We start from the raw sequence: 21473 nt of genomic DNA on the forward strand, positions 1-21473 counted from the left end.
CGGCCCAGCTCAGCCTCCCAAAGTGATGGAAATTACAGACATGAACCACCATGCCCAGCCTAATTTTCCTTGGCCAGCTCTGTGACTCAGTCTTTGGCAAATAACATTATCTAGCTAGAATGTAATACGTTTTCTTTTCATTGTATTTATTTGTATGACAGCTTTCTACTTAAGATAAATGATTCTGGTTTTATGGTTATATGAGTGATACAAATTCTTTTTGAAATAAATTTATTTTGCTTAAAATTAAAATTAAAAGAAAAATTTAAGGATATGACGAAAATTGTGAAAGTGTACTCAGACAACTAAAGTTTGGGAAACACCACCCCAATGCAGTGAGCAGCTGGTTGAGAGAGCTGTTAAGGGAAGGTGGCTCCATGCCTTTCTTATGGAAAAAGTGGATGGACCTTTTGGGAACTTTTTCTGGTAAATTGAGGTTATTTCTACTGTTCTGTTATTGCAAAAGTAATTGCTTTGCCATTGAAAGCAACAGCAAACACCATAATTATTTTTGCACCAACCTAATATATTTTTGAAGTCACTGGCAGTCTGCTTCCTAGTAAAGTTGAACAAAAATCTCTTTCACCTCTACTGTTTTAGCCTTTTTTTTTTTTTTTTTTTTTTTTTTACTAAGCAGATAGATATTTTTTAATAAGCATGTCAGAGTCCCACTCCGCCCTGCCACATACAGTTTGGGGTAGTAGTCCCATGTGTAACTGAAGCCTCCATTGCTTCGTCAGTGTTCTACCTGCCAGCCTCTTCTGTATGACAGCCCTTCAGATATATCCAGATGGTGCCCTGTTCCTCACATATTATTTTGCACAGAGTTGAAGGACACCCGTCAGGGTCTCCAGACCCCTCATTATCCTGAGCACTTTCTTTTGAATGTACTCCAGCTTGTTATTGAATGTCTCTAATTTCACCCATAAATTGAACACGGTTTACTTATCCATTCGACAGATATTAATTGAACATCTGTCTGCTAGTCAATACTCTAGGTATAGAGATATGGCACTGAACAAAGCATGAATATCCTTGCCCTTGCAGAGCTTTCATCCTGGAAGGCAGATATAAATAACGTAATTCGGTAAATAGTATATTCTGGTTATTATTATTTGGATAGTGACTAATGCTAAAGCACAGAATATACTAATGAGATGGTCTGCTCAATACAGAATTTAGCAAGCCTCCTGTCTTTGGAGGTAGTCTTTTTCCAGATAGCCAAAGATCACATTAGATTAACTCTTGGCTTATCGTTAGTTTGCAGTCAGCTACAGACCACAGGATTTCCCCTTCTCCCTTAAGTGAAAATATATTAAATCAGAGTTCTGTCACTCCGTGTTTTGAACTTAGACTTTATCCCTGTTAGATATTTTTGTTTGGGGGAACTTTGTACCACCAAACCAAGAGCTCTTCAAACCTTCATTCTCTTAGCCAATGTATATACTACCACTTATTTGCTATATAATTGACTCTAAGACACCGTTGATTATAAAACACACTATTATTTGATGTACCATTAAGAAAGAAAAATGCACCAATTAAACTATAACTATCAGTAATTTTAGTTTTTACCCATGGCAAAAGCTCTTTTAGACATTTTAAACATAAATATTTCATTATATATCTCTCTTACATACATAAGAAAAGGAAATTAAATGAAATGAAGATATTTCTAAAAGTTCCTCACACTTAAGATCTGACTCTTGCGAATCACTTTTACAACTTAGAGCCCTCATTTCCCCATTTTTCCACATAATCTTCCTATGAGCGGTCAAGAGAATTGGTAATGCCGCATTTCTTAAGCAAGTGCTAGGGTTTTCTTCCACGTAGCTGACACCCATTCTGCTAAGTTTGAGACTGGGGCTTTCCTCATATTGCCAGAGGTTACCAATGGAAAGTTTTCAAGCAGCCACCAGGACTCATATTCTTTTCTTAAGTGATCCTTGAACAGTTAGTTGACTGAAACCTCAAGCACTCTGGGTTGTCCAGCCATGCCACATGGAAAATCAACCAACTTTGCACAGGTAATGATAAGCACATAACAATCACCACCTGGCCTACAGTATTGAAAGATACCGGGAGGATTTCCAAGACTTGTTATTGGGTTCAATTTTATAATTTATAAAGACACATTCACAAAAATGAAATGCTCACCTCTACTCATATTTGTAATCAACCACAACCTATTTTTGTGTTTCACTTCAGTCATGCAAATATTATTTTTTAAATAAGCCTTAAAATTCCTTATATCGTCATTAATTTTTAGGTTTTCATTTTGCAAACTACGTTGCTGGATAATTAAGTAAAACTGCCGGGAAAGTATCAAAGTTCTTTATTTTTCTTGCATCATTTTTGAGAAAGAAAGCATATGCCTTTTTAATCAATAAAATAATTGCCATTGTACTTTTTAAAAATTGTTGACTTAAACATAAGAAATAAACCTATAAAACTCCTAGAAAAAAAAACAGAAGAAAAGCTTCATGACCCTGCACTTGGCAATGATTTCTTCCTTTTTTGTTGTTGTTGTTGTTGTTTTTGTTTTTGTTTTTTTGAGATGGAGTTTCACTCTTATCGCCCAGGCAGGAATGCAGTGACACGATAGCTCACTGCAACCTCCGCCTCCAGGGTTCAAGCAATCCTCCTGCCTCAGCCTCCCAAGTAGCTGAGATTACAGGCATCCGCCACCATGCCTGGTTAATTTTTGTATTTTTAGTAGAAATGGGATTTCACCATGTTGGCCAGGCTGGTCTCAAACTCCTGACCTCAGGTGATCCACCTGCTTCAGCCAGGTGATCCACCCGCTTCGGCCACTGAAAGTGCTGGGATTACAGGCATGAGCCACTCCGCCTGGCCTGACAATGATTTCTTGGATATGACACCAAAGCACAGGCACCAAAAGTAAAAATAGATAAATGGGACTATATCAAACTTAAAAGCTTTGGTGCATCAAAGGACACAGTCAACAGAGTGAAAAGTCAATATGTGGAATGGGAGAAAATAATTTCAAATCATACATCTGATAAGGGGTTAATGTCCAGAACATATAAATAACTCCTACAACTCAACAACAAAGAAACAACCCAATTTTTAAATGAGCAAAGGGTTTGAACAGACATTTCTCCAAATGGCCAAGAAGATGTGAAAAGATTCTCAATATCACTAATAATTAGGGGAATACATATCAAAATCACAATAAATTATCACCTTATACCTGTTAGAATAGCTACTATCAAAAAAAAACAAGCGTTAGTGAGAATGCGGAGAATTAGAACCCTTGTGCACTGTTGGTGGGAATGTACAATGATTCAGCCAGTATAGGAAACAATATAGAGTTTCCTCAAAAAATTATAAACAGAATTACCATATGATCTAGCAATCCCACTTCTGGGCATATATTTAAAATAATCAAAAGCAGGATCTCAAAGATTTATTTACACACCCATGTTAACAACAACATTATTCACAATAGTCAAGAGGTGGAAACAATCCACATGTTCATGACAGATGGATAAACAAAATGTGGTATATATATTCAATGGACTATAATTCAATCTTAAAAAGGAAGGAAATCTTGTAACATGCTACAGCGTGGATGAACCTTGAGGACATTACACTAAGTGAAGTGAGTCAGTCACAAAAAGGCGTACAGTGTTGTAAAGATACAAGGAGGATTCCCAAGCCAAGGCACATCCCTTATTCTTAGAGTGAAGTTTACAATTTACGAAGACACACTTTCACAAAAATCAAGTGCTCACCTCTACTCATATTTTTTAAGTTATCAACCACAATCTATGGACTTTTGTGTCCATATGATTTTGTGTCAATATGATTCCTCTTATATGAGGCACCTAACGCAGTCAAATTCATAGCAAAAGAAAGTGGAATGATGGTTACCAGGGTCTGAGGACAGGAAGTAATGGATAGTTGTTTAATGGGTAGAGGGTTTTATTTTTTCAAGCTGAAAAAGTTCTGGAGGTTTGTTTCACAATAATGCATGTATACTTAACACTACTGAACTGTACACTAAAAAATGGTTAAAATGACAAAATTTTGTTTTTACTACAATTTTTATACATGTTAACATATATTATGTATCTTTTTATTATAGTAAAACATACATGACATGAAATTTACCATTTTAACTATCAGTAAGTGTACAGTTCAGTGACGTTACATACATTCACTTTGTTGTGCAGCCATTACTACAATCCGACTCCAAATGACATTTAATTGGGTGGTGAAGGGGTTACTACGGAACTAAAATAATGAAATAAAATTAATTACTAACTGCTGAGTATCTGGTAAAAATACAGAACAATTGAAATACTTTCAAATAATGGATATGCAGTAGCATCTTAAGTGCCTCTTTGAACTTCCTAAGTGCCTTTTTTGTGTGGGCTTTTGCAGTTCTTCACTATCTGGGATGACGGTAAGATTGCAAAGAACAGAGTGTTGACCTGCCTAAATTTCCCGGGAGTCTAACCCAAAAGTAATCCAAAGCTCCAGGAGGGTGGACTTTTCCCAACCCTGAGTTCTTGATTTCTGGAGTTTCCTTCCAACCAGTGATGCCAAGGTAGATGAGGTGAGGCAACATGAGGCATATGCCCTGACAGTGACTTCAAACAAGTCAGCAAGAGCAGCAAGACCAGCAGTATGCAGAAGTCCTCCCAAGCCCACAAGCTCGTGTGAACTTTTCTGAATAAAAGCCACATTCTTCTCCTTCATTAAATCATTATTAGTGGTACAGTCTTCTCCCAAATTTCTTTCCGGATTTCATTCAAAGATGGAGCTAATTAATTCCCATGTAGTTCCACCTCTCAGTATTTTTTCTTCATTTGCAACATGGCTTTTTCTCATTGTAGTATCACTAAAATGAGGAACATGCAGTGGAGCCTTATGCTAGAGACTCCTGAAGTGAATATGACCTTTAACTCTACTTATTTGGATTCTCACTATGTTCTTAACCATCCCCACTTCCATGATCAAAAGAATTTTTACAAATTCCACGTCACTGCCTATGTTTTTCTCTGTTCTGTCTCTTTTCTCCAAAGCCTAGATAATGTGAACAATTGTTCCTGAAATTGCTAGCCTAACTTTTTTTATTTCCACCAGCTAATCTCGATTACTTGCCTCTTTTTATGCAATAACTTCATTTCTTAATTCTCCTTATGGGCAGTATTTCCAATTTAACATAGTGACCTAAGGAACATGCTAGACACAGAAAGGCATGAATACGATAGGTTCCTTACCTTAAGAAATTCTCTAACAACCAAGACACATAAATAACTATAATACAATCTGATAAGGGCACTAGTAGAAGGACATGCAGCTCAGAGGAAGGAATAATTAACTCAGGCTGGGAGAATAGGGAAGGAAATGAAGGTCTGGTGGCATGAAACAGAGTGGCAGGTTCAGAAATTCCAAGTCCTTCCAGCATCCCAAAGCAAGACATGTAAGAGAAAGACTAACACGAGTGGAGGCTGAATCAAGAGGCAGAGGCCAGACTATGAAGATTCTTTTGTATCACGCTAAGGCATTTCCACTTCCTGCAGTAAATAATTTTCTTTAGATTTTTTAAGGATTAGTATATAGTTCTAAAAATAAGTTTAGGTTATGTTTCATTCCTTAGTCTTAAGAGTTGCTTCCATTTTGTTATAGTTTTTCAGTTCCTTTGTTTAGAAATCAGAGTTGATAGTCAAAATACTAAAGAGTAAAATCAAATGAATCGCAGAATTGCCACACCAACAAGCAGAGCTGGGCTGTTTACAAGGAAGTCCAGCTGTTTCTTCAAAGTCCAGGATCATTCTCTTTGTTTTCATTCCTATTCATAATGATGAAGAAAATATATTGTAAGTAAAATATTAATTTAAATCCAAAAGAGGGTGAAAATTGGAGGAAGTGGACCCTTCCTGGTTTATATAACTTTTCCATTGAGCGCTTATTTTAGTTTTCGAAGTTGGCATGAATACCCACTGATGGTGGATTTGTTTCATCTCATGGATACTAATGTAAGGGGAGGAGGGGATTTCCTCTGGCCCTTCCTCCTCATCTGCTTCTTAGCCTCCTTCCTGTGCTCAGGCAATCAGCAGCAGTTCTTTGCTGGACACCACTCACCACACTGACAGAGGTCAACAGCCCACTAGGCCCATATCTAGAATTAATTTCATATGTCTTGTTACTTAAGAGCTAATCAAAATGCAAGTCTATTTCTAGATATTACTTCTTGATTGTTTTTCATACAATGAGAAATACTGTAACAAATAAAGTTGTTATTTAAATTAATACTGCTGGCACATTAAGAACATTTTCCCAAATAGTACACTCTTTTCCTTTTACTATTCTAAAGTCTGTACAGATAGTGCTATTCTATAGTTTCTACAGATTTGCTCTCCTTCAAGGAATGGTTTAATTGCAAATCAATTTTTCATTCAAATTTCCACTACGCTTAGAATTTTTATTTATTAAAGAGAACTACTGGATATTTTTACTTTTTCATTCACCTTTACTCAAGCATTTACATGAGTGCCATGAGAAATTGCATGTTTAGCTTCCCAGATAAACTTAAAACACAGTGCTTTGAAAGAGTAATTAGAAATAAGAAAGCACTTGACAAGTTCTGCTTAATAAATGCCATTTCTCCCATTTTAAATTATTAGATTATTATGAATTTTATTTTTAAGAGATTATGCATCTTGGCTGGGAGCGGTGGCTCACACCTATAATCCCAACACTTTGGGAAGCCAAGGCAGAAGGCTTGCTTGAGCTCAGGAGTTTGAGATCAGCCTGGGCAACATGGTAAAACCTCGCCTCTACAGAAAGTACAAAACTTAGCCAGGTGTGGTGGCATGCACCTATAGTCCCAGCTACGTGGAAGGATTGCGTGAGCCCAGGAGGTGGAGGCTACAGTGAGCCACGATCGTGTCACTACACTCCAGCCTGGGGAACAGAGTGAGACCCTCTCTCAAAAAAGAAAAAAAGAAAAGAAATTATGCATCTCATCTTGTTCAGTCATAAAAATGGCTGGCTCTTCAAATTATTGTATCTCCTATGTATGTCTTCAATATCTATTAATGGAAATATAGTCACTCAAATGAAATCCTAAAAAATGAAAGTGCTTTAATTGAAAAAACTCATTGTATTTCTGCTTTAGACATAGTGGTGATATTATGTATCTACTAATTTTTAAGGTCACTTTTCCTTTTTTCTGAAATGACTTTAAAAATGTAGAAATACATGTTAATGTAAATTTATCTGAGATTAAGCCATTGGAGATGTTTGTTTGTTTGTTTGTTTGTAGAGACAGCGTCCTACTATGTTCCTGCTATGTTGCCCAGGCTGGTCTCAAACTCCTGGGCTCAAACAGTCTTCCTGCTTTAGCCTTCCAAAGTGCTGGGATTACAGGCATGTGCCACTGCACCTGACCAAGATCTTTTCCTATTCATTAGTGTTATCACACATAGGTAGAAATAATGTATAATTCAATTTTAAGAATGTGCAAATTGCTCTTTGCTTTTGATATTCCAGCTTCATCAAACCCAGAAGTCATCAAGATAAATTCAATTCTAGACATAGTAACAAAAGTGGAAGACTATTATCTTAAAGGATATATTGTCGGGGCTATTCATCCTGTTATACAACCTGTGGGGCAGCGAAAACACCTACCTGCAAGTTACCTATACAGAGTGGTGCTATCGCGCTTGAAATTAAGGTAAGCATGCTGTTCAAAAAAGAGGCAGGTGTGGGTGACAGTTCTCTTTGTCTAAAAGAAAAACAAAAGTTTTGAATCAAGTGACAGAGAATAAAGGACACTAAAGGGGTTTTAGTTTAAAGCACATTTTCCAGCAGTGGAACCTGGATTGAAGCAAGGAAATTTTACACCTCCTTCCTTAAAACTCCTGATTAATTTTTGCTTCTCACAGACAAATGTGTCCTAAGTGAGAATGTCAATGAACAAAGGGAAAGCAAAATAGATTCCAGAGGCACCTGGAAGCTCCTGTAGCCACTTCAGCAGACGCAGGAGTAGCAGTGAGCTACAGATACTAATACTAGGCTAAAGAGCTGAGCAGACCTACCAAGTCCACTTTCACTAAGCTTTCTGACTGTCCTACATTGTTTTATTAATAGTGGCAACATAAACTATCTCTACATTCTAAAACTTTTTTTTTTTCAAGACAGAGTTTCACTCTTGTTGCCCAAGCTGGAGTGCAATGGCACCATCTCAGCTCACTGCAACCTCTGCCTCCCGGGTTCAAGTGATTCTCCTGCCTCAGCCTCCCCAGTAGTTGAGATTACAGGCTTCTGCCACCACAGCCAGCTAATTTTTTGTATTTTTAGTAGAGATAAGGTTTCACCAAGTTGGCCAGGCTGGTCTCGAACTCCTGACCTCAGGTGATTCACCCACCTCGGCCTCCCAAAGTCCTGGGATTCCAGGCGTGAGCCACTGCACCCGGCCCATTCTAAAACTGTTAACAACAGAAAGGCCTACTATGACAAGTTCTCACAAATTGGACAGACCTCCTGTTAACCTTTCTCCAAAACTGAATTGAAAAGCTAACCATTGCAGTGTTTTTTATTTTAATAGCTACTTTTCCAAACAATACTGCAACCATTTTTGCCAGCCTAGATTGTGAATTTGATAGTTTTCATGGTCAAATACTGTTGTTCTTTCCAATGAAGAATAAAAATAACCAAATATCTTAGATTAACATATTTAATTTTTTTTTTACACAACCCTTCAACTAATATGTTACTTAATGACAGGGATGCATTCTAAGAAGTGTATCCTCAGGCTGTTTCGTCATTGTGTGAACATCATAGAGTGCACTTACACAAACCTGGATGGTACAGCCTACTATGCACCTAGGCTAGATGGTCTAGCCTATTGCTCTGAGGCTACAAACCTATACAGTCTGTTACTGACTGAACACTGTAAGCAATGGTAACACAATAATAAGTATTTGTGTGGCTAAACATACCTAAAGATAGAAAAGGTACAGTAAAAATATGTTACTCTATAATCTTATGGGACCACCGCTGTATATGCAATCCATTGTTGAGAGAAACATCATTATGCAGTGCATGACTGTATATCCAAACCATCCTAAAGACCAGGGGAAAAACTATGTTTTCTCTTTATAGTGATGGATCAACAACAATCACTTTATGAGCGGGCTAAGCAGAGAAGGAAAAAATGAAATTAGAGGAAAACTAAGAAAATAGGAAAATTTCAAGAAACAAGAAAGGGCCTTAAAAAAATTCCAGGTGTGATTTTAAGGAACACTATCTCCCATAGAGTAATTGCCCACTTTAACATGTCTGGCAGGGTGTGCACAGGCTTCAGCTTTCACTAGAATATGAAGCCTCATCAGATGTTTACTAGTTCAAGCATTACTAAGCAAACATGACATTTTTGCATGGTAGTAATGCTTATGTCCTAATTACAAATCTTATCAACCATGTGTGAATTATCTTTTCTGCTTTTAGGATTACTTCAGACAGACTTAGCAGTACCCTGGCAAGGCTAAGAATAAGCAAAGAAAAAAGATCAGAAAAGAAGAAAAAGGGAAAAGGGCAATATTTATTGGCATTAAGTGGAATTTTTACTTCTGCTTTTGTTCGATAAGATATAACAACAATCTGAAATTATTTCTTATAACTTTTATTAAAACTACAGACATGAAGTTTTTCTTTCTAAATTACAATTTAAATTAATAGCAGTTCAAAATAAGGAAATTTGAGTTAGTAGAAGTTATTGTGTTTTTCTGGTATTTTTTAATAAGAAGATAGCCATCAGGCTTGAAATAACAAAAAATTATTACCTTGACCCTGTTTATGAGTTGCTCACTCATTTTCACTGAGCATATTAGCTGAAAAACAGCAATTGGCCTCCAACCATGAACATATTTCCTCTGTTACAGCCCAAAGAATTCGGCAGCACCCAGTGGACAAAGACGCCCAAGGCTTGTGATTGAGGAATGTCCCCTAACTTCTGAGGGACAAACAAATGACACAGCAAAAGAACTGATAGAAAAGGTACTAAATGTATGCACTTTTTCATGGGATATTGAGAAACATTTGGTATTTCATCTTCATCAATTTCCTTTTTTACCCTAAAAAGAATAAGGAAATGACAGGCAACTTTTCCACCAGAATTTAAAATGTATCGAAGTACTTGTGCCAAATTGTAAAGAGTTTAAAACAGAAATACAGTCCAGTGAAACAAAATGGACAATCAGAACTAAATTTAACCAAATATAAGAAGTTTAATGACAAACTTGATGAAATAAAATAGAGGAACAACCATTATTTAATGAAGGCTGTTGGGAAAGTAGACAATTGTTCTGCAGAGAATAAATTCCACAGTTCAGACGAGATAAAGAGGTAATTTTTTAATATAAAAAAAGAAAACAGGAAAAGTAAATATATTCAATGAATAGATTACGGAGTTTGAGTATATAAATATAACTTAACTGTACTAGGAAAACTAAGCTTAAAAAAGAAGAAGCAAAGAGAAATCAGCAACAGACGTGTCCTACGGAGCTTCATTTTCAAAATATACATTACAGGAAAGGAATACAAATCCATGAAAGTAATCTGCAGTCTTAAGTGGACAGAGACCATGGACAGCAAATGTAAAAGAAACATCAATAATTAGGAGACAGGTGGTAACAGGTTCAACCTAATAATGTTTAATGTAATAAAAACTGAGAACTAATACCTCACCAGTATTAAACTGGGGAATTTAATTAAAATCCAGTATTGCAAAGCTTTAAGACAAGTTAAGGCCAGGTGTGGTGGCTCACACCTGTAATCCCAACACTTTGGGAGGCCGAGGCAGGAGGATCACTTAAGGCCAGGAGTTCCAAGACCAGCCTAGGCAACATAGTAAGACCTCCAACTCTACAAAAACTGAAAAAAAAAAAAATCAGCTGGATGTGGTGGCATATGCCTATAGTACCATGTACTTAGGAGGGTAAAACAGGAGGATCACCTGAGCCCAGAAGTGAGCCTGCAGTGAGCTGTGATCAAGCCACTAAAATCCAGCCTGGGTGACTGAGCAAGACTCTATCTCTAATAATAACAATAATAATAATAATAACAACAACAACAAAGAAAAGCTAACATTCATAGTACAACTGGCATTGTAACAAATTAATGCAGTATTCTTGAATATCTATTTAGTAAGAAGAATCATAAATCCTGTTTTGCCTTTTGTTGTTGTTGTTGTTGTTAAAGAAAATAGGCTGGAGTATAGTGGCACAATCATAGCTCACTGCAGTCTCCAACTCTTGAACTCAAGCAATTCTCCTGCCTTAGCCACCCTGGTAGCTGGGATTGTAGGCATGTGACACCACGCCCAACCAATTTTTTTATTTTGTAAAGACAGGAGTCTGTGTTGCCCAGGCTAGTCTTAAACTCCTGGGCTCAAGCGATCCTACTGCCGTGGCCTCCCAAAGTGCTGGGATTATAGGTGTGAGCCACCATGCCTGGCCATAAATCCCATTTTATTTTTAATCCCCTCCTTAGGAACTGATTGTAAGAAAATAATTGAAAAGGGGAAAAAAACATTTTTATACAAAGATATTTAATCAACAGTGAATAAGGGTCCAAATTCTCAATAACTGGAAGACTTTGAAAGAAACAATGATGGATTAATATAATAGAATATTTTATAGGCATTAAACATGACAACTATATTGACTGTCAAGAGAGAAAAGTCTATACAATATAACTTAATTGAAATTTAAATGAAAAGTTAAATGCTGTATGTATATTGATTAAAACAAAAAAGTTGTACATTCATAAATACTCTAAATTGATGGGATTTTATGGTGAAAGGTGTTTCTTTTCCATTGCATTGACATATTTATAAGGTTTTACTTTTTATTTAAATACATACAGCTAAAATCTAAGGCATTTCCTTTCAGGTAAGAAACTGAAATGTGTTCACTTGTTTCTCTAGTTGTTTCCAAGCGTTAAATACCATGTATGTAATATCTGTGGTTTGGGGATAGCCAGTTATAGTTGCTAATGATCATTTCCCATTTAGGTACAAAGTCACTATTCAATAGGGGTTTTTAGGAATCATCTTTGAGACTAAATTTTATTAACAAACTACATATATTGTTTATTAGTACTATTCTGGGAAATTTTTTTTTCTGGTAATAAATCCACGCCAGCAAATTTCTTTTGAAAACAAAAATGTAGCTACTAATTTAGTCTTAATAGATCACCATTAGAGCCCTTGTTTTGCATGTGACTTCCTGGACACAGTTACAGATCTATTTAAACAGGAAAGTACTGTTATTTCAGCATTTCGAGTAACAGGGTTATTTCATGAAGAGAAAAGCTTCAGGAAACATAGCACATGAAATATTTGAGCATTGCTCCCGGTAAGAACAAGAGCCTGAGATGAATTGCCAAATATTTTTGAGCAGCTGCCTTGTGTAAAGAGTTGGTTGTTGAACAGCTAACTTTTAAGTCAAGTTCTAACATTATACCAGTGTTCACTCTAATTTTAAAATTAGGTTTACAAGTATTTTTCTCAGAAATTTAAACTAAAAATAACATTTTAAAAATATCAATCCTCCAACTTAAAAAATGGGGAAAAAAATACTATATTTGTTACCAGTCCTTTCCAGATAAAATTTCCAAGTAATAGAAAAAAGCCTTTCTGTATCTTTTCACTCAAATCAACTAATAAGACCTAGAGGAAGCACTGGCAACAAATTCACCCATTTCTACCTGCAGAATGCCGCATCTCTATCCCTCCCTCTTCTTCTCTCCCAGGACAACTGATATAAAGGAAAACTGGTGGTTGCTTTAAATTGTTATAATCTCAATATGTTAATTCATAGGAACAAATGATATTTCACCAGCCCTAGTCCCTTGTCCTAGCTCCACACACCCACACTCTCCCCGCTCTCAGAATTCTTCTGCCTCACAAGCTGGAGCTGAGTGAATTAAGTTGCCCCCATTGACTGGGCATTGCTCTCTGTTCTGCCCCAGTTCTTCCTGGCTTTTCTCATTCCATTTCATTCTGACTCTAAATGTTTGCATTTGCAACCTCCATCATAATTCTTTCTTCTCCTCCCAGGTAACATTTACAACATTTAATTTAAATATTTAAAACAGTAGCCATATAAAAAACATTGCTATTTCTTCATTTAACTAATTTAACAAGTACTTATAGAGCACCTATGAATACAAAACACTGCAATACAAAGAAGAATAAGACATAGTCCCCTCTGTCAGCCTTCAAAGGAGCTGCCAGTTGAACACATGAAAAAGACAAATAGAACAAAGAAACGAAGTAAAAGCAGAGAGGAACATGCCTTAGGTTTTTGGCTGTTACATTTAAACAAAAGCTAAATCTTACAGATATGTCAATGGGAAAAGTGCTAAATGTAAAAATAAGCATTCTTAAGTTCTCGAAATTATTTCACTGGTATTATATTATATGCTTCAGAATCCTATTCTTTAACTGGTAGGATTGAATCTAATCCTATGTATTTGGCCCAGATGGGAGACAATAGCATAAAGACGTAAGCCGATCAGAAAGCTTTGTAAGAGTAGTGGTATGAATTGGGCTTATGCTTTATACCTACACATTTGTCAAGCATCAGTCTTTTAACATTTTTCTTTGTCACCGTCAAATAAACAAAACTAAAACCTCTTCCAAGAAATCCCTAAAAATAACATTACCAAATACATCTTCATTAACAAAGAAAAGCTTTATTAATTTAAAAGCAAAATACATATAGTTCTATATACATGTAGTTTATAGTTAACTAATTTAACAAGTACTTATAGAGCACCTATGAGTACAAAACACTGCAATACAAAGAAGAGTAAGACATAGTCCTCTATGTCAGCCTTCAAAGGAGCTGCTAGTTGAACACATGAAGAAGACAAATAGAACAAAGACTCTTTTAATTAATTTAAATTAAATTTAAAAGCAAAATACATATAGTTTTGCTTTTAAACTAATAAAGCTCTTCTTTGTTAATGAAGATGTATTTGGTAATGTTATTTTTAGGGATTTCCTGGAATAGATTTTAATTTTGCTCCAACTGGAGACATCATTGTTAAATGGTCTGCAGAAATCATGCTACAGAATTATTAGTTCTTCCCAAACAGTGGCCCTTCAGAGAAAAATAATTCCTGTTTTCATAATTTATAAAGTATGTTTGGTTCTGTTTGAAGGTCATGATGATCATGTGGCATGGTCTTGGGGGCAGTGCTATTTTACAGATGATTCATTAGTTTATGAATGAGTCTTTTGTTACTGGTCAGGTTACTCCATCTTCTAGTGGATTTCCTCAATAAGCCTAAAGGTTAATTGATAAACTAATCAATGAAAATAGAGTTTATATTTTGTTCTGCCATCTCTTTTTAAATATCAGATTAATGTCGCTGCTAAAAGAGGAATGAAATTTGTTGGATTCATATCACAGCATTATTCTCCATCTAAATTCTGCAATGGAACCAACCATGATGGAGATATAGAATCGATGCTACATGTGAGACACGGTTCAGATGAAAACTGCAGAAGTTGGAATGAAGGGACATTAAGTGGGCAATCATCTGAAAGTGGAATTGAGGAAGAACTTCATCATGAAAGTGGACACTATCAAATGGAACAAAATGGCAGCCCTAGTTCCTCTAAATCAAGAAAGGAAGAAGGTAATAGACAAGATTAGTAGAAAGAGAATATACTACAGTTTAGATTAAGCAAAATACGTTTTTGAGGTCTTCTTTTAGAAATATGAGGCAAAGTAAATTGCTAAAGATTATAATGACTAAATGAACTAATACAAACTTGTCATGATTTTTAAAAATTATTACAGCCAGCAATAAGGCATGGCAGTTTTTTAGACAGTTGTTTCTGGCAGCACATACAATGCCATCCACATAATGAAACTTTGTGTTGAAGATTGGTTTCTATTTAGTCATCCAAAACTCCCTTGTAAATTGGAGGCCGTACATGTGTACCAAATAAGTGAGTCTATTAAGTCTAAAAAGCTGTTCTGATTTATGTTTGTACTAATAAACAGCGTGTGAGAATTTTCATTTTGGCCTTTCCCATTTCATGGATGCTTTTCACCTTTGAAATTAATTGGCTTTCTTTGATCATCAATTAGAATGTGAAACTGGCACATCATGATGAAACAATTAATATAACAATAGTGCCTGCATCCTAAAATAACTTTGAACAACAGTTGTATTCTTCTGTGCCAGCTAGCAAGTCTTCCCAAGAAATTGAGTATTTTATTCATGCATTTGGGACTGTTCAAATTTTTCTGATACCTTTGTGGGCATGCTTTAAAAAAGCACTATCAGAGAAAAGTAAAGGCTACATATACCTTAGCATTAACAACATGGGCTCTGGAATCAGATATCTCAATTTCTTTATAAAAAGGGGTAATGGTAAGAACTCCCTCACTGGGTTGTTGTGGGAAGTAAATAAGAAATGTCTACAAAGTGTTTGACCCAGTGCCTGGTACAGAATAAGCTCTATATTAACTGCTATTAACGGATCCTTCAGTCGGTGTTGGCACTGGAGGAGCACGCCTTGGTGTCAGGCTTTCTGGGTTATGTTTTGATGTGCTTAGCATCCTATACATGGCAGAGATTCATTTAGCCATATAAGTTCCACCTCCTGAAGAAATAACTGGGAGCATTTACCAACTTAGATCGCACCCGTCTCCACCACCATCACCACCACCCTCCTCTTTTCTCACTCATTCCCTAGCTAACAATGTCCCTGATTTTTTTGCAATGTAAAACTTATAGGAATGTATATTAGTCTGTTCTCATGCTGCAAATAAAGAAATACCTGAGACTGGATAATTTATAAAGGAAAGAGGTTTAATTGACTCATAGTCCAGCATGGCTGGAGAGGCCTTGGGAAACTGACAATCATGGCAGAAGGGAAAGCAAACATGTCCTTCTTCAGTGAGAACTAACTCACTGCTGTTAGAACAGGATGGGGGAAACCGCCCCCATGACTCAACTGTCACTATCTGATCCCTCCCATAACATGTGGGGATTATGGGAACTACAATTCAGGATGAGATTTGGGTGGGGACACAGCCAAACCATATCAGAATGTAATAGTGAACAAGAGAGGTATTCACTATCTTCCATCCATTCCTACCTTTACACTCCATGTGAGTTCCCACCCTTACTTTGAGCAAATCAGATGTCTATTTCTATTTTTTTAAGTTCTAAATCCAATATAGTACTTAATGTAACTGTCAATCTTTAGATTCTCTCTCTCTCAATATTTTTAAACTACATACTTCTCAATAACTTTTCTGTAGTAGTGGTTCTTAATTAGAAGAGGGAGAATGGGGGTAGCAAGAATTCACAAAAGGCCTCTTTGAGTATCTGGTGAAATCCATGGAATCTAGATACTTTTGTCTGTCATACAGGTGATGTTAAACTTCCTAAAACACAAACGTAGGTGTGGATCCATTGACCCCACGTTAAGAATTTGCCAATTCCTAATAAAGCAGAAGATATGATCCAGCATTTCCATGTCTATTCTAGAGTCACTCTCACATGTGCCCAAGAAGATATAAAGTTTATAATAACAAAAAAACTGGAAATAATACATATGTCCATCAAAAGGAGACTAGAACATTGGCATACTATGTAGCAGTTAAAATAAATGAATAAGATCTATATGGTTATTTACATTTTAAAGGCATGTTGAACAAAAAGTCAATTCATATCTACAGTAGAATACCACTTAAAAAAAATTTTTCAAACTGTAAAATGTTACATATCATTTATGGGTATATTAGTGTGTATTAAAAGATTAAAAGCTTGCATGAGAATGATAAACACCAACTTCATTATAGTACTTATTTCCGGAGAACAGAATTAGAGGATACTACATAGTAGCCTCAACTGTATCCATTTCTCATTTCTTTGAAAAAATAGTCTGAAGCAAATATAGCATAATATTGACATTTGATTAAGCTGAGTGCTTGTTTGTATGCTTGGAATATCTCATGATTACTGAAAAGAATTTGGAATCTTTGATCAACAAAATTATAATTTTCCCCTTTTTTCTCCTTCTGAATGTCTAGCCTCAGACAACAAACTGTATACAGTCTTCAATGTTTTTGATGATGATTCAACCTCCTTGGCCTATCAGGAAGGCATCCTGTCAATGAAAGTAACAAGAAAAGGATCAGTCATTAGTACACTTGATGCTGATTGGCTGGAGTTAACTACCTTTTATTATAAACAAGGCTTGTCTTTAATTGATTCTTTTGTATTCTGGGAAACATCTAAAGGTAAGTTTTATGTTAATGATATTTTATATCTGAAGAATTTGAACTTGTATCAAAATCAGTGAAAATGTTTTTACCTCTCAAGTTCTATGGCTGAAAGGACAGATACCATTCCTAAGGAAATAAATTCCAGCTCTTACACAGATACATAGCTTTAATTTAAAAGCTTAGGCCGGGCGCGGTGGCTCAAGCCTGTAATCCCAGCACTTTGGGAGGCCGAGACGGGCGGATCACGAGGTCAGGAGATCGAGACCATCCTGGCTAACACGGTGAAACCCCGTCTCTACTAAAAATACAAAAAACTAGCCGGGTGAGGTGGCGGGCGCCTGTAGTCCCAGCTACTCGGGAGGTTGAGGCAGGAGAATGGCGTAAACCCGGGAGGCGGAGCTTGCAGTGAGCTGAGATCCGGCCACTGAACTCCAGCCTGGGCGGCAGAGCGAGACTCCGCCTCAAAATAAATAAATAAATAAATAAATAAAAGCTTAAAGCTCCTTCAGCGCAATGGACACTTAAGGAGGGTGGGCAGAATTATAACATAAAATGTTCGCTGTTGGGTTGTAATTGGGAAACCACCGTGTGATTGATTAGGAGAATTTTCCAAATAAGATGTACTATAATAGTCCAAATGGGAAGTTTATGATGGCATTTCATGGTTACTATTCATATTTATTACATTATCCCAATTTTGAACGCTATCTACCATGTTTATAGTCAGTCTATACCTGATTCTTTCTATAATTTGTATAGAAAAGTCATCTTTGGTTTAGAAAGTGACGTTGGCTTTGTTCTTATTTCCGTCTTCCCCTTGTCTTTCATCCCTCTCTAGCCTTTCTCATTTAGTTACAATGGAGTATGTAATTATTTGTGTCTATCACGAAAACAAAGACAAACTATAACATATTATCAAAAATGACTTTCTAGAAAATTTTTTTCAGAGATGAGTGTTAAAAAAAGAAAAAGGAAGCCAGGCACAGTGGCTCAAGCCTGTAATCCCAGCACTTTGGGAGGCCGAGACGGGCGGATCATGAGGTCAGGAGATCGAGACCATCCTGGCTAACACGGTGAAACCCCGTCTCTACTAAAAAAATACAAAAAACTAGCCGAGCGAGGTGGCAGGCACCTGTAGTCCCAGCCACTCGGGAGGCTGAGGCAGGAGAATGGCCTAAACCCGGGAGGCAGAGCTTGCAGTGAGCTGAGATCCGGCCACTGCACTGCATCCTGGGCGACAGAGCGAGACTCCGTCTCAAAAAAAAAAAAAAAAGAAAAGAAAAAGGAAAGGTAGTAATGACACTAGAAAAATGCATTAGGAAAGGTGAAGGTTATGAAATCCAGGATAATTAGGAACTCAACTCTGTGAGGTTAGAGGAAAGAATTAAAAACAAATAAGATCTCCCTGTACCTTACTACTGTTAAATCAGCCTAGTATTACCTTAACTGCTCCAACTAAAGACTTTGGATGATATTTTAAATTATCAGGAGTCATGTTCCAATAGGCCCTTTTAACTAGCAGTATTAAGGACCAAACCCATTGGAGCACCCCAGAAATATAACACCTTGCAGAGTGCTTGGCACATAGCAGGTGCTTAATAAATATTTCTTAGTATTTTTCAGTAGGCCAGGCACCGTGGCTCACACCTGTAATCCCAGCACTTTGGGAGGCCAAGGCAGGCAGATTGCTTAAGTCCAGGAGTTCGAGACTAGCCTGGGCAATATGGCGAAACCTCATCTCTACAAATAATGCAAAAAGTTAGTCAGGCATGGTGGCAGCCACCTGTATTCCCAGCTACCCAGAAGGCTGATATGGGAGGATCACCTGAGCCCAGGGAGGTCAAGGCTGCAGTGAGCTGTGATTGTACCCACAACATTCTAGCCTGGGTGACAGAGTAAGACCCTGTCTCAAAAAAAAAAAAAAAAATACATATATATATGTGTGTGTGTGTGTGTGTATAAATTAAAAATATTTCTTAGCATTTTTTGGTTATTGGAAGCTTCTTCCACTTGGTCTTTTATTTTTTTCTTTTATTTTACTTTAGGTTCTAGGGTACATGTGCACTATGTGCAGGTTTGTTACATATGTATACATGTGCCATGTTGGTGTGCTGCACCCATCAAATCGTCATTTACATTAGGTATATCTCCTAATGCTATCCCTCCCCCTTCCCCCCGCCCCAAGACAGGCCCCAGTGTATGTGATGTTCCCTGCCCTGTGTCCAAGTGTTCTCATTGTTCAATTCCCACCTATGAGTGAGAACATGTGGTGTTTGGTTTTCTGTCCTTGCCATAGTTTGCTCAGAATGGTGGTTTCCAGCTTCATCCATGTCCCTACAAAGGACAGGAACTCATCCTTTTTTATGGCTGCATAGTATTCCATGGTATATATGTGCCACATTTTCTTAATCCAGTCTATCATTGATGGACATTTGGGTTGGTTCCAAGTCTTTGCTATTGTGAATAGTGCCACAATAAACATATGTGTGCATGTGTCTTTATAGCAGCATGATTTATAATCCTTTGGGTATATACCCAGTAATGGGATGGCTGGGTCAAATGGCATTTCTAGTTCTAGGTCCTTGACGAATCGCCACACTATCTTCCACAATGGTTGAACTAGTTTACAGTCCCATCCACTTGGTCTTTTACTTTAGTAACAGCAAAGTTTCATTGGAAAAACATGGACTTTACAATCAGACCGAGGTTTAAATCCTATGTCTTCTACTTATTAGTTGTGTCATCTTGGGAAGTTAGTTGAGCTCACTGAGTCTCAGTTTCTTAAAGAGGAATAAAAATACTCCTACTTTTTATTGTTGTGATGATGTAATAAGATATAATAAAATAAAGTGACTTCCAGAATGCCTAGCCTACAGTCAGAGTTCATTTTCTGGTGTTAGTTTTCTTTCCTGCCACTTGTTATGTGCAATTACAGTACTCTTAGTGTGGATCATCTATTTAGAGGTTGGTTTGTGCTTCATAATCTCTCTCTCTCTCTCTTTCTTTTTCTCTCCTGTTTCTCTTCTCTCCAAAAAGTTTAGTTGAGCCATTTCAAATTTTGGTGTGTGACTAACTGCTGAACAGAAAAACAAAACATACGCTTTTCGCAATCTCTCTCAGGCATCCCTGCCTTGAGTCTTGCCTGATGAAAATAAAATTAGCCACAGCAGTTGCCAGCCAGGCTCTGTGTGGCTTTTGTTCTTAAAGCCTCAGAATCTATTTAGAGAGCCCCAGGGTGACTCCCTCTCTCAGCAGCTCATGGGGTGGAAGGGGGTCACGGAGAGGGGGGTGCAGAATCTTCCCCTCTCAGCAGCTCTGGAATGTCTCATTAGACATTTGACATTGCAGGCTATGGCAAGCCCCTCACGAGCCACATCGGTCTGCGGGGTCTGGCAACTGGGCACGTCATTTGGGACTTTCCTGGGAGTACACAGGGAGGGTGCCTAGGGGAAATTGTGACCAATATCTGTGTCACTGTGAGAAGCAAGTCAGAGGAAGCAGGGCTGAATTGGTCGCTTTGTTTTGGTATGTTTGATGCCTGACATCTAAAGCACATGGGGAGGGGGGTAGGGGCAGACAATGCATATTTTGTTTGGTCTTGCTTCTATCCTCTTCCAAAATACTGTAAGAAGTTAGCCCACCATGAGAAATGGAAGAACAAAACCAGATAGCGCTCAGAAATTTAAATACATTACCCCACAAATCACATTGAATAAAATACCTCCCTCCAGAAACACAGAGGTGGGAGACAAATGTTTAAAAAGTTTTCTACTCCAGCAGTCAGAGTGTAAAAGTTGTAAGATCTGTGAAGTTCCTTCTCAGTGTCCCTCCACGCTCACTCTAACAGCCTTTTCTGCTGTGAAGCACACCCTGGATCACACACACACACACACGACGACCTTCAAGCTTCCTACACTTCACCAGCCTCCAAATGCCCCACCACCCCCAGAGCATAGTCTTTCCCCACCTTAGGATACCACATCTTAAGGCTACATTTTGATTTTTTAAGAATTCTTTTCAGACTTCACTTGTTACTCATTTCAATCTTTCCACTCCTGTAAAAATGTTTGTGTGGCACTAGTGGAGGAGAGGTAGCACAATGAAGAGTGGGGATGGAGTAATAACATTGAAACGCATTCCATATATGCCAGGTCCCATGCCAGGCACTGGGTTTAT

The 21473-nt window shown here is 37.3% G+C and overlaps 1 protein-coding gene and 1 long non-coding RNA gene across 4 annotated transcripts in view; one reads left to right on the top strand and one right to left on the bottom strand.

The window, feature by feature from the left end:
• The window catches only part of RFTN2 (raftlin family member 2), a 90231-nt gene that overhangs the window by 18959 nt on the left and 49799 nt on the right, over positions 1 to 21473 (top strand). For 2 of the 3 annotated variants that reach the window (XM_033230749.1, XM_033230750.1), the window contains exons 2-5: positions 7528 to 7711; positions 9921 to 10035; positions 14409 to 14688; positions 17103 to 17312. In XM_033230749.1, coding sequence (XP_033086640.1) covers positions 7528 to 7711; positions 9921 to 10035; positions 14409 to 14688; positions 17103 to 17312 — 789 coding nt within the window. The remainder of the gene's footprint in view (positions 1 to 7527; positions 7712 to 9920; positions 10036 to 14408; positions 14689 to 17102; positions 17313 to 21473) is intronic. The other variant, XM_033230751.1, reaches the window with a different exon arrangement.
• Positions 3416 to 10011, bottom strand: LOC117094680. The gene is made up of 3 exons (XR_004441637.1): positions 9822 to 10011; positions 7666 to 7762; positions 3416 to 5824 (listed from the first exon to the last, which is right to left on the bottom strand). It is a non-coding gene; the product is annotated as an uncharacterized LOC117094680 (long non-coding RNA).

The sequence above is a fragment of the Trachypithecus francoisi genome, unplaced genomic scaffold, assembly GCF_009764315.1.
Source record: "Trachypithecus francoisi isolate TF-2019V2 unplaced genomic scaffold, Tfra_2.0 Lachesis_group13, whole genome shotgun sequence".
Lineage (NCBI taxonomy): Eukaryota > Metazoa > Chordata > Mammalia > Primates > Cercopithecidae > Trachypithecus > Trachypithecus francoisi.